The sequence below is a fragment of the Euprymna scolopes genome, chromosome 13, assembly GCF_053919585.1.
Source record: "Euprymna scolopes isolate OS-2025 chromosome 13, ASM5391958v1, whole genome shotgun sequence".
In the NCBI taxonomy this organism is placed as follows: Eukaryota; Metazoa; Mollusca; class Cephalopoda; order Sepiida; family Sepiolidae; genus Euprymna; species Euprymna scolopes.
This window is the reverse complement of record NC_136494.1, coordinates 83499706-83512536: the sequence shown is the minus strand read 5'-3', so window position 1 is coordinate 83512536 and position 12831 is coordinate 83499706. Positions and strand designations below refer to the sequence as shown.

Sequence of the window (12831 nt, the reverse complement as noted above, 5' to 3'; positions counted from 1 at the left end):
CCGACAAGGCTAACATGCTTGCCAGTCGGTTTGCCTCAAACTCCACACTGGACCCTTCCAACCACCCCCTACCTGACTTTCCTATGCGGACAGACGCCACGCTAGACGATCTGAAAACCACCCCTGCTCAGGTGTATGCTATCATAAAAAACCTTGACACATCAAAAGCATGTGGACCCGATCTTATCCCAGCTGTGCTATTAAAAAAGTGCTCAGCCGAAGTAGCTCCAGTTCTCTCCAAACTCTACAACAAATGCCTTAATGAAGCTTGCTTTCCGGGCTGTTGGAAAACTGCTTCTGTTGTACCAGTATTCAAGAATTCTGGCGAAAGGACAGACCCATCAAATTATCGCCCCATTAGCCTCCTCCCACTTTTTGCCAAAATATTTGAGACCATAATTAACCATGCTCTAGTCCATCATCTTACAGATGCTAAACTACTGACTGACAAACAATATGGATTTAGACAAGCCCGTTCCACAGCAGACATCCTCACTGTGATCTCTGAACGTATATACCATTCACTGGACAAAGCGGGGGAGGGCAGAGCGGTAGCTCTAGATATATCTAAGGCTTTTGACAGGGTATGGCATGAGGGTCTCCTCAGTAAAATCAGATCATACGGTATCACTGATAGAATACTTAACATAATTAAATCCTTCTTAGATAAGAGAAAAATCCAGGTTGTCCTCGACGGTCATACATCTAAACAATATGATATAAATGCGGGGGTGCCCCAGGGTTCTATCCTTGGACCTCTATTGTTCCTGATATTCATAAATGACCTCCCCGACAACATTGCCTCTGAGATGGGTATATATGCTGATGACACTACACTCTATGGCAAACACGACAGGAAGACGAATGAACACATTTCTAAAGAAATGGCAGAAACACTAGAGGAAGACCTCCAATCTGTAGTGGAATGGGGACAAAAGTGGTTGGTCGCGTTCAATGCTGCCAAGACTAAACTAGTTTCATTCAATAATTACAAGAAACCCTCTCTACCACCCATAGTAATGGCCAACGACTCTTTATCTGAGAGTCCATCTTTCAAACTCCTTGGCCTAACGTTCACAGGAAACATGAGTTGGAACAATTACATTGAAGGCATTGCCAGGGCCGCTGCAAGAAAGGTAGGCTCTCTCTACCGTGCTAGAAAACTACTTACACCCGAAAGTATCCTGTACCTCTATAAGGCCACCATTCGCCCATGTATGGAGTATTGCTGCCACATCTGGGCTGGTGCATCTGCTACTAGTCTCTCGCTCCTTGACAAGGTTCAAAAGAGAGTCGCAAACCTGATAGGCCCTGAACTGGCATCTAAGCTTCAGCCTCTGTCCCATCGACGAAATGTTGCCTCCCTCTGCCTTTTCTACAAGTATTTTAGTGGTGAATGCTCTGACGAACTGCAATCACTTGTGCCCCCACGACGTGAGCACCCTCGACAAACCCGACAGGCTGCTAAATCCCACCCCCACACTGTAGAGATCCCTAGATGTAAAAGATCTTTTTACTCCAATAGTTTCTTCCCCAGAACCGCAAGACTCTGGAATTCCATTCCAGGTCCCTGCTTCCCCAACAGTACTGACGTGCAGAAGTTCAAGTGTAACGTGAACCGACACCTTGCTGCCCAAATCCCTACATAGTACCCCAGTAGTTGTTGCCCCTGATAGTAGCCCCCTACACCAAAGTGGCAATTTGCCTTGTTTGGGGTGAAAACGTAATAAAAAAAAATAAATAAATAAAAATAAAAAATAAACTAAAGTGTGTGCGTATATATATATATATATATATATATATATATATATATATATATATATGTTACCCACATACAGTATTGTTTCACAGCTCATCAGTACGGCTAGACAAGCAACTACCTCAAGACAGGATCGAAACCCTATCGCCCAAACGACAGTTGGAGCTTCTAACCATTGCGCTATACAGCTGCTGGTTTGCGGGCAGTGAATTACCAATGTTTTGACATTGTCTAAAGTACCTTAGCTTAATTTGTTTGCACAAAGAGCATCGCTTCATATGCTAATATATATATATATATATATATATATGTGTGTGTGGTTTGGATGTCATAAACTACAATAGAAATAAAAACAGACAACTCTCCACCCTCATTCCTTAGCCTCTCACTCACACCTATACGTATATATATATATATATATATATATATATATATATATATATATATATTAATTCACCTGTCATCACTTTTTTAAAAGATGGGATCGCCAAATCGTCGAAGACAAGATTCAAGCAAGGGCGCACGATCCACACAGATTTATAATTATATATGTATAGGCAAGTGATAAGCAAACAAATCAAAAGCACTGTTTTTAGAACAGCGCCAAAAGCAATCATGTGAGGACAGCTTATGTTTATTTAATATACAATGATTTATTGCAGGGTGAAGAAAGTCAAAATTTTACACTTTGGATTTTTTTTTTAATCCATTAAGTACTGGACAATAAGTACTGAAAAAGAATTCTCTTTTTTGATCGAAATTTACTTCGTATTGTCTTGTTCCATCTATAATATAAATGTGTATATGTGTGTGTGCATTTTTTTTTTCGTATGTCCGCCAAAGGCTTTGGGGGGACACTCGGGGGCGGGGGTCACTGTTTCTTAGAATTTTTTATATACTCCCTAGATTATAATAGGTCCTATTTATGAAAGGACGTCGTCTGTATCTTTTATTTCATCAACTTTTATGTTACAAAATTCGCGCTGTGATTTTATTTCTCTACTAATATGGCTCGCTTTTTGAACTAGAAAGTACCACGTCGACCTTCGTTTAATCTCCTGCTTTTTTAAACATTTAATTTCAGCCCTTCTGAATTCCCTACCATCGTAGCGTTGTGGTAAGTTATAAGGCTAATCGCCTCAAGGCTTTGGGTTCGAGCCTACCTCCCTACCAAATTTTTTTTTTCTTTTACACCCACAAACACCCGGTCAACCTCGATAGTCTATATATATATATATATATATATATATATATATATATATATATATATATATAAAAGGCAAAATGTGTGTTCGTGTGTGCACATTTTGTGCATGTCCAGCAAAGGTTTTTTGGGAGGGCGCTTGAGGATGTGGTCACTGTTTCTTAGAACTTTTTATATAATGCCTAGAATCTAATATCTCCGATTTACGAAACGAGGTCGCCTATATTTTTTATTTGGGAGATTTTACATGCTATTTTTGCAATATTTTTTTACTCTTCACATGTTTGTTTGGCTTTTCCGTATATAAGTGAAACTGAATCCATAGAAAAATGAGCCTTCCTGGAAAAGCAATGAGGTTTGATCAATTCGGTCAAAACCCGTCATATCAGACAATTGCTATTCATTTGGACACTACCCTTTTTATGGAGAGCTGGTTTTCCCTAACATCTTGGGGGAAATGCGGAAACTGTCTTGCAGCCAAAGTTAAGTTTCCCCTATGGCGTGATGTTTGACCTCGTTAAATTTAAGCCCCTGTCACTTAACTTTTTAATTGTTAAATTCAAACGCTTTTCAGTTCCTGTGGCCGAGCGGTAAGATGTCAGGTTTTTTCACACTTTCTTTTTCACCTTCATGTTAAGGGTTCAGGTTTAAGCCTACTTGGCTACTACAACTCTTATTTTTTTCTTTTACACCTATAAACACCCGGGCAACATCGGGCCCCCACGCTAGTCTATAATATAAATCTCACCTGCTTGTTTAAATGTATGCATGTATGTTTGTATGTATCGCAAATACTTTCGACAGAGGCAACGGAATTTTACTAGATTGGTATCGATTTGAAGCTCGACCCTTCTGACAACAAATATTGAAAAATTGGCCAAAAACATTAATTCTTTTACCCTCAACTGGGCACTTTTCTACAAGGAGTGGTCGCTTTTCAATTGTCTAGCCTAGAGTTTTTGAATTTCTTCTGTTTCCTTGCGACGGAGTCTACAACAAATTGGGTCTGTTAAAATATAACAACATCGTTAAAAAAAAGGTGTACAACGTTACAGAGGTACCGCCCAGCAAAATGCAACCATCAGCAGCCAATGGAAAGATATTTCTCAACCGAATGTAGTCATCTGCAGCTTGCCATGAGATATTTTTCCAACAGAAGCAGAGACTAACCAACTATGACGTGCTACAATATATGACCAAACGAAATACATTATATACAACGTTCTTCTGAACAATTACTACAATTGAATGCAATACACAAGTATCAACACTTTATTCACATTATTATTAAAATCTATCCTTGAAGATTTACAAGTCTTTGTTTTGTTGTTTAGTAGAAACTCAAACTGAGCTTCAATCTACTACCCCACTCCTGTAAAACATTCATGAATAACTCGTCTAATTACAACCTCTTTCTTTTTCTCTATTTAAACGGCATTTTCTCAAGCAAAGTTTCTTTTCTTAAACTCTGTGTGTGAAACAATGCCACGGAGCTGCTTCCTACCTCATTACAACATGGTCGTTTTCAAATTCAATGTAAACAAATTTTTGTTGAGCCATTCTTCCCAATAAACATCATTACTATCATCATTATCGATCTTCACGATGTTCTCATACCGTCAACTTGATACTTTAATAGCCTTTAGACCGTGTATAGTCAATAGTAAAAGAAAAAATCTCTTTAGTGTTAATCGCCAGAATTGATTGCTGTCTTTGTTGTATGCAAGTAAATATATGAAAATATGACCTTGAAACTAATACTTGAATATATTTCTTTTTTTATTTTGTATTATAGATTGCGGTGATTGAAAGAGTGAATGTTTTATTCCAATCCATTGACTGGTCTGACAGTCAGCTGAAAGGACTGGGATTTATAATTGAGGAAGTGAGTATTAACTTATAAAAATGATATACTTTGTTAATTTTATATGGCTGTACATTCTCGCTCTCTCTCACACACACAAATAAATTTTCTCAAGTGTAAGATGATATATAATTGTTTCCACAACCTCACAACTCACAAGCCATGAAAGCCACAAATGGGACGTCCAAGACTTGAAAAGAAGTAGGTATATCCCCTAGTTGGACTTGCTTGATTTGTGTAAGCCATTAAACTTTCTTGTATGTGGCTCGGTGGCCTAGGTGGCAGGTACTGGCCTTGCATGCAAGTGGCTCGGGTTTTGAATCCTGGGTTCGAATATGTTTAACTGATAATCCAAACGAAGGTGAAACTCGATTCTTGGACTTCTGGGCTGTAATTTTCATGGCTTGTCAGCTGCGACATTGTTTGATTGTGTAAACATATATATATATATATATATATATATATATATATATATATATATACACACATATACACATGTTGGTCTGCTTAAAAGTAGGTTGATCTCTCTAATCTTTCTCTTAACGACTGATACCACAAGAAAATTGCAATTCTTTTTTCAAAAAGATGGCGCTACATGCCACACGTCTCACAGGTCACTGACACGAGTTCATGACATGTTTACAGAAGAGAGAACAAAAAAGCAAAGGGTTATGGCCACCACGTTCCCGGACATGTCATCATGTGATTTTTATCTTTGGGAGACTTTAAAATAAGACGTTTATACAAATAATTCTCACAATTAAGACCAAGTAAAGGAGAACATTATCAACGTTATCAGAAGAATCACAAGAGAAGATCTACAGGTAGTACCTGCCAACGTTGTTAAACATGTCCAGAAATGCATAGATGTCAACGGGGAGCACTTCCAGCATCTTTTATAACACTGCAGATAATTAAAAAAAAAAGAATGTTCCTCCTCTCTACTACATTTTCTGGGCTACTTTTAAGTGGGCCACCCCGTATTACGAAAATACAAACTTTCCAAAATTGGATAGAATCAAATTAAGACAACAGATTTTGGATAAACAAGTGACTCCATGTTCTATATATAGAGATATATCATTAATAAATCATAAAAATATCTCAAGCTCATATTTTATTATTTATTATTTGCGTACATCTCCGACGGAAAAATGACCAACAATAATAAAAAAAACCCCAAAAAACAAAAAACGCTGGGTTGAAAATTTGCTCATACATTTCTTTAGGGTAGATACATTTCTTTTAAAGAAAAAATATCGTTTTTGTCTTAAATTTCTAATAGCATCTCAAATTTCAAAATCTCAAAGGTGCCAATATCATTTTATTAATCATGTCGTGTGGTGTAAGAAAAGACAGACAGATCAACACCCCAACAAACTTCCATCCTTAACAGATTATCATATCTCGGATGGAACAAATGATTAACAAAAAAAAAAAAAAAAAAAAACGCTTTAAAAGGACTGTATGGTATTTATTTGAAAATGTGATACAAGGTTGTTTGTAATAAGAAATCTTGCTTATTCATTTTTTTTTTTTTTAAAGAAAATAAATTCTTAAATTTCTAATATATGTGTGTGTGTGTATATATAATATATATGTGTGTAATATAAAAATATTAGAGGAGAAGAAGAAAATGAGGTTAGAAATGGTGGAATAAGAGGAATAAAGAGAGGAGGCGCATATATAATACAAAGATCTCATAAATTAGAGATTGTGAATTCAATTATTGTACAAGTAGTGTATTAATGTTTTTCATTTTAAATCAAATAATTTTTTGTTAGTAATGGGAGACGTGCAAATAATGTAAATAAAAATGTATTGCAAAAAGTTACAAAATTTTTCCAGATCTAATAGATGTTCCATAAATAAATAGAAGTAATTTAAAAATACCTGTTTGAATTCACAATCGGTTCAGGTCACCAAATGTATAAATGTGAAATGTACCAAAGATGAGTCATGAGTGTGTGTCTATATATACCTTATATATCGGATATATATATATATATATATATATATATATATATATATATATATATCCGAATAACGAGATTAACTAGATCACAGATTAATCAATCTCGTAGTCTCAAGTCTTACAAAATATTTTTGGGAAATAATAATTTTATATAAGAAAATCTAAGCCAAATAAAATTGCTCAATATACTAGATAGAGCAAATTAATTGAAATTGGAATTTTCATTCTGACCAAATGGATTTTACCGTATAAGGAGGGAACGTTTTTTCTACCGTCTTTGCATTACCAAAAAATGGAACTTAATACATAAAAAAAAATCTACATTTGCCGGTGCGCACTGCAGCTATGTTGGGCGGACATTATTAAGATTGGATTTTTGCTTAAAACAACACGTACCATCAAAGATTCGTTATGCAAACTTCTCACTTTCGGATGTTCTGAGTAATGCATATGGTTATGCGATCATCGCATACATAACCGTGCATGTGCCGCGAATTCAAATGCTGACATGTTTACGACCCTGAGCAGGTCGCACTCGTCCTTTCATTTGATAATTCTAGAAAACATTTTTATTAAGTCCTTGAAACCTTCTCTTTGCAAGCAAAAAGAAAATCTCTTAGGACTTAATTTGATTTCTATGTGAATTTTTTTTCCTGTTTATTTTATTTTTTCTATTTTTTTCTGTCCCCCGCCATATTTATGAGAATTTTTTTAATCGCTTTTTTCCTCAAATTAGCTCTGTTGAGCGTTAAACGAAACCTGGTTAGCTAACCTTTATTCATTTTTTTAATTTTTTTAATCTTCATGTTAATTGGTCTATAGTTAGCCATAATATATACATATATAGATATCTATAATATAAAGCTGAATGTGTGTGTGTGTGTGTCTGGTCACGAATAGGCTCCTATATGGTTGACCGTTTTAAAAACCTGATTACATATAATGATAGAAGATGTATCGAGACACAGGAATGGATATGTTTGATCTGGCAGAATGGTGGTTCGCGCCTGATCCACAAAGTATGGAAATAAAAAATTATAAAAAAACGTTTACAAGTGTTTTTGATATAGATATACATAAGAATACTTTGATAAGTATGTTTTAACTTAAATAGTGATGGTATAATAAAATTGTGGGGTCTGTGTTCGCGCCTGGCCTCCATACAATGGAAATAGGCGCAAACTTTAATAAAGACTTTTTATTTTTATATCTATCTGCGTAAATATACTTTGATAATTAAGTTTCAGTTTGAAGAAATATGGTATAATAAAATTATGGGGTGTTCGTTCGCACCTGACCTCCATAGAATGTAAATATGTCCCAAATATTAACAAGGTTTTTTTAAGATAGTCCACAGAATATTGTGATAAGTGTTTCAGTGTGAACAGGTATGGTATAATAAATTATGGGGTTTATCTATTTTATTTTTACTTTCATCATGTTTTGCTTTGGTTTTGATACCCCCAAATTCGAAGCTATCTCTTTACAACCCTTCCTTTTTATAACCTACCATACTTTCATAAATCAGAGTCCATTTTCTGCAGGCTGTTTTTGAACCCAGTCAACGACGGGTACTTTTGCTAGTATATATATATATTTTGTTTTGCTGTGGAATTTATTATATACAATCTCTCACATTCTGAAAATCCTATTATAAGTTGCTCGTTGGGTTAGCATTGCTGGATGGCGTTGTCTATTCGAGTTAAAAACTCCTACTTGTGAGACATCGGCAAGGGTTATTGACTGGTTGGATGGCCGCATCCCTTGTCGGATTTCGGCGTGGTTTGCTTAATCTGTGTTGGTTAATAGAAATTCGTGTGTGCGGGGCGTTTGCTCAGTTGGTAGAGTGCTTGAAAGAGGCTCAGGTTTCAGGAGTTCGGATATGTCTAACTGATGAGCCCAAATGAGGGCGAAACTCGAGTCTTGGACTTCCGGTTCGTTGACTGTCATGGCTCCTGTGAGCTGCGACGTTGTTTGGCTGTGGAATTTATTATATACAATCTCTCACATTCTAAAAATCATATGTATATATATGTATATATATGTGTGTGTGAAAAGTACGCTACACAGAAAGTGTCCATTTAATATCTATTGGTTAGAAGCTATGCTAGGGACAAACATAACTCTAAAATGTAAATCCATGCAATAAGCCTGATGATATCCTGTTGTAAAGGTAGTTGTGCATGTAATTATGTGAAAAGGATTGCACAATCTCCAAACACATCTCTTGAATCGGCACTGCTTGAGTTCAGTGGCAAGAAGTGCAGGACGACTGGAAACAATGCCGAGATAAGCAGAGAGCACATACAGCATCTAGAATTCCTAAATTGCCACCCATTTTAATACTGTCAAGGCTCAATGTTGCTTTACTTGGATGATCTAATGAGAACCGCTGTTTCATTGTTATGCCGTATATATATATATGTATTTATATAAAGTTATGAAAATTTATATTACAATTCAAGCTACACAGAATATTCCGCGTTTCATCCCCCACGAGAATTCGTCAGGCTTATGCAAAAAGTTGCGGTTATCGCGCATTTTTATATAAACTCGTGGTATTGAATTTTCTAGTTAGCCAATCATCTTAGTTGTAACCTCACCCATTTTAATCCGCCAATGGTCCGGCACTTACAGGAAAAAGGTGCAGTTGACCTCAGGTTCACCCTTTATATATATTATTTTAACAAAAATAATTTGGACATTCATTTCAAACAACAAAAAAAGAATGGTCCATTAAAAATGCCATATGTATTAAATGAAATAAATTTTAGTTTCATAATCGATTTATAATTGCTATAAAACTTTATTCTATTCTCTTAACATGTAAATTCAAGAGTACCATTTTAAAATGGCCACTTTTGCTAACTTAAAATACCCTGATAGGAAAGTGGTAAAGTTTTGAATATATATTTGAGTTAAATATAAGAAGTAGAAGAATAAATCGTTCAATAAGGTAACAATAAAGAAGTATACCATTCCCATGCGCAAGAAAATTTATCGCGTGAAATGAAAGCAAAAGTCACTTAAGCTGATTTCTTTAATACACAATTAAATTAGCATATTTGATTGATGAGTTTATTGAGTTTTACCCGAAATTTTAACTTTCTGATGTTATTGGAACACAGAGAAAAGTTTATACTGATGTGATAGTACGAGTTAAGTTTACATGGAATTTCTGTTATTATTAACAAGCAGCGTATTACCACTGTCGACCAAGGAAAGAGTTTATCAGGTATGTGTGCACAGTGTGATGATGCAAGAAAGTGAGACCTAGCCAGTAAGCGTTGGCGGGGGGCGTGGTGCATAGGGATAAATATGAGATTGCTACGGTTGATGTGTAATGTGGTAAAATTCAGTTCTAAAGTCACACTCTTCCGGATGTTGAGGATTCAATCATCAGTGCAGGCGACATTAAAAAAAAAAATACAATTGTGAATTACTTGGAACATCTATCCAGTCATGACTGCCGAACGAGAGCATGGGAATGTGTAAAACAAAGGGTATCTGTTCCAAATTCCGTGCAGATTCCTGAATTTGACAAAAATACTCCTAAGTTCTTCAAGATACACTTGAAATTCTGCATGTCAGTACAGTCATGGAAGCAAGGGCCCGGGAGGAAATTCCAAACTTTAGAGGTTCAAGGGAAGAAGGTATTTGAGTAGAAGGCTTTCAATAAGGTTACATTGGAGAAAATGTTTTGAAAATAGCACTTAAGATAAGAACAGTAGTTGGAAGAATCCAAATAATACACGATGAAAACCCAGATAACTCATCAATTAAAACATGATAAATACAATTTGGAAGTTTAACTCTGAGCACAGTATAGTATCTGTTTTGATACTAAACTTCATCTTTTCCGTTTTTGATGGAGAAATTCTCTAGACTGCAACAATTTGTTATTTTGTCTGAACCCAGAATGACCCTTTTGGAGGAGCTGAATTTTCCCCACATTACAAAAGGGATCTTATGTCTAACTCTGCTTTTATATGGAGCTAAGTAAATAGACTTCAAAATACCAGATAACTTTTTTTGTGCATAATTTTCATTAATCATTTTATACAACGCATTTGTATGCTTTATCTCTATATCTATAAAAGTGAGAGTGTGTGAGTGAGAGGACACTTCTCAACCTATATACTCAACAATGTTTTGACCTACAAACTTGGATATTTGGAATATAGAGTATTCATACACGTGGAAAACTTTTAATCGGTTTTATCGTAAAAAGGGGCTTCTAAGGGGTAAAAATTGAAAAATTGGTACGTGAAGGTCATTGGATTTTCATGTGTTTGTCGGCTGTTTTACCAATGCGCATGTGTGAAAGAATAAGTAAGTTTGAAAACACTTTAAAGATCGTGTCAAGCTTGTCTAATAATTATAATACTTGATTTGCTGTCTTTAGGTTGTAGTTTCGATCTCAGCTCGAGAATTTTTTTTAAATTACAAGAAGTGAACTGTTTAGGAAAAAAAAACAATACTCGAATGCACATGTATCAGTTTCTTTGTTTGTGTTTTTTTTTTACTTCATCTATTTCTAAAGAAAATTAACGCTATATTTACTACTTACGGTATTTCTGTTTATAATAAATAAGAATTCTGCATTAATTAAAATATAATATTTCTGCGTAATTTATGACCGGGCAGCCTTCCTTACTATCGACTTGTTTATTTATTATTTTTAGACTATACCACTATTTACATTATATTATTACTAGGGCTATGACAACAGCATATTCTTTTCATTGTCACGACTCTCGAGTATATATCCAACATTGTTAATCAACCGAAACCACATCACTCTATATAAAAGCATATAAGATATCAACGGATACACACTCGGGATTCCAAACAATGAAAAGAATACGCTGTTGTCCTATCCCTAGTTAATACTTCACAAGTAGACAGCAGCAATTATGAAATGACAAATTAATACGAAATAAAAAAGCTGAGTGGTTGACTTTCGTCAAACGCAACCCACCAAGGTGTAGAAGAGGACGCAACTCCATTTCCAGGATTCCTATACTAGCCCTTGGTTCCCCCTTTCACTTATAATACTGAGTATTTAGCAAGAGGGCATTAAGTAACATTTTTACCACTTTAGTATAACTCGCCTGAGGATTGAACCTCAATCTCCCGGCCCATTAGTGAACACTCGTACAATGCAAAATGGGCCGGTTATACGAAAAAATAAATGTGGCATCACTCATGTATGTGTAAATTTGCCAGAAAATGATACCCTTGTGCATAATCTTTAGGATCGTTTCGTGTTAAAAAGCCTTTCTCTATAGTTAGAAAAGAAAGTGCAGGCTTTATACAGTAAGAAGTTGATGGTAATTTCTGTCCTATTTCATATTATACACACACACACACACACACACACACATGTATATATATATATAAAGCAGCCAAGTGCGAATGAGAGCTTTTCCATCATTTTTTTTTATTCTGCTTCTCAAGAGAGATCAAAAAAGCAGGAGAGCTTCAAAACGGGAAGCCGTGCATAAAGCTGAACAGATGACCTGAAGCTAAGAGCAGAAAAAGGAGATTAACAAAAAAGAAAAAAAATCAAACGTGTAAAAAAAAAAAAAATGTAAGAACGAAAGCTTTGCATTTTCTTTCCTGCTCGTTATTATAGAGGAATTTATTCGTAGGAAAGTAAAAGAAACAAAAACTCGAGTGACGAACACAGGAAACTTTTTGCTATTAAAGCAAAGAAAAAAAACTGTCTTTGATACGCACTTTTTAAATGCTTGTGTTTTCTGTAAAGAGGATGGTAAACATAAAATGTCTTGCATCTATTCTCGTGTGATAACAAATTTGTTTGTTTTGCCGGCGTCTATGTATTTTCTGCATTGTATCTAGATAATTAGTTTTATAACGAATGGATATTATAAGAGAGCCCGAGACAGAGCTACACTGACGACAGTTTATTACAAGGCCAAGCACTAAAGAAGGAATTGTTATAAAAACGACCGGTAGACAAAGAATGCCCGGACGAAGAAAAGGGGGGGGGCAAAGAATAAATT

At 35.4% G+C, this 12831-nt stretch overlaps 1 protein-coding gene across 1 annotated transcript in view; it reads left to right on the top strand.

The window, feature by feature from the left end:
• The window catches only part of LOC145292291 (ADAM 17-like protease), an 872700-nt gene that overhangs the window by 562489 nt on the left and 297380 nt on the right, over positions 1 to 12831 (top strand). Inside the window, exon 8 of the mRNA XM_080138617.1 lies at positions 4759 to 4848. Coding sequence (XP_079994743.1) covers positions 4759 to 4848 — 90 coding nt within the window. The remainder of the gene's footprint in view (positions 1 to 4758; positions 4849 to 12831) is intronic.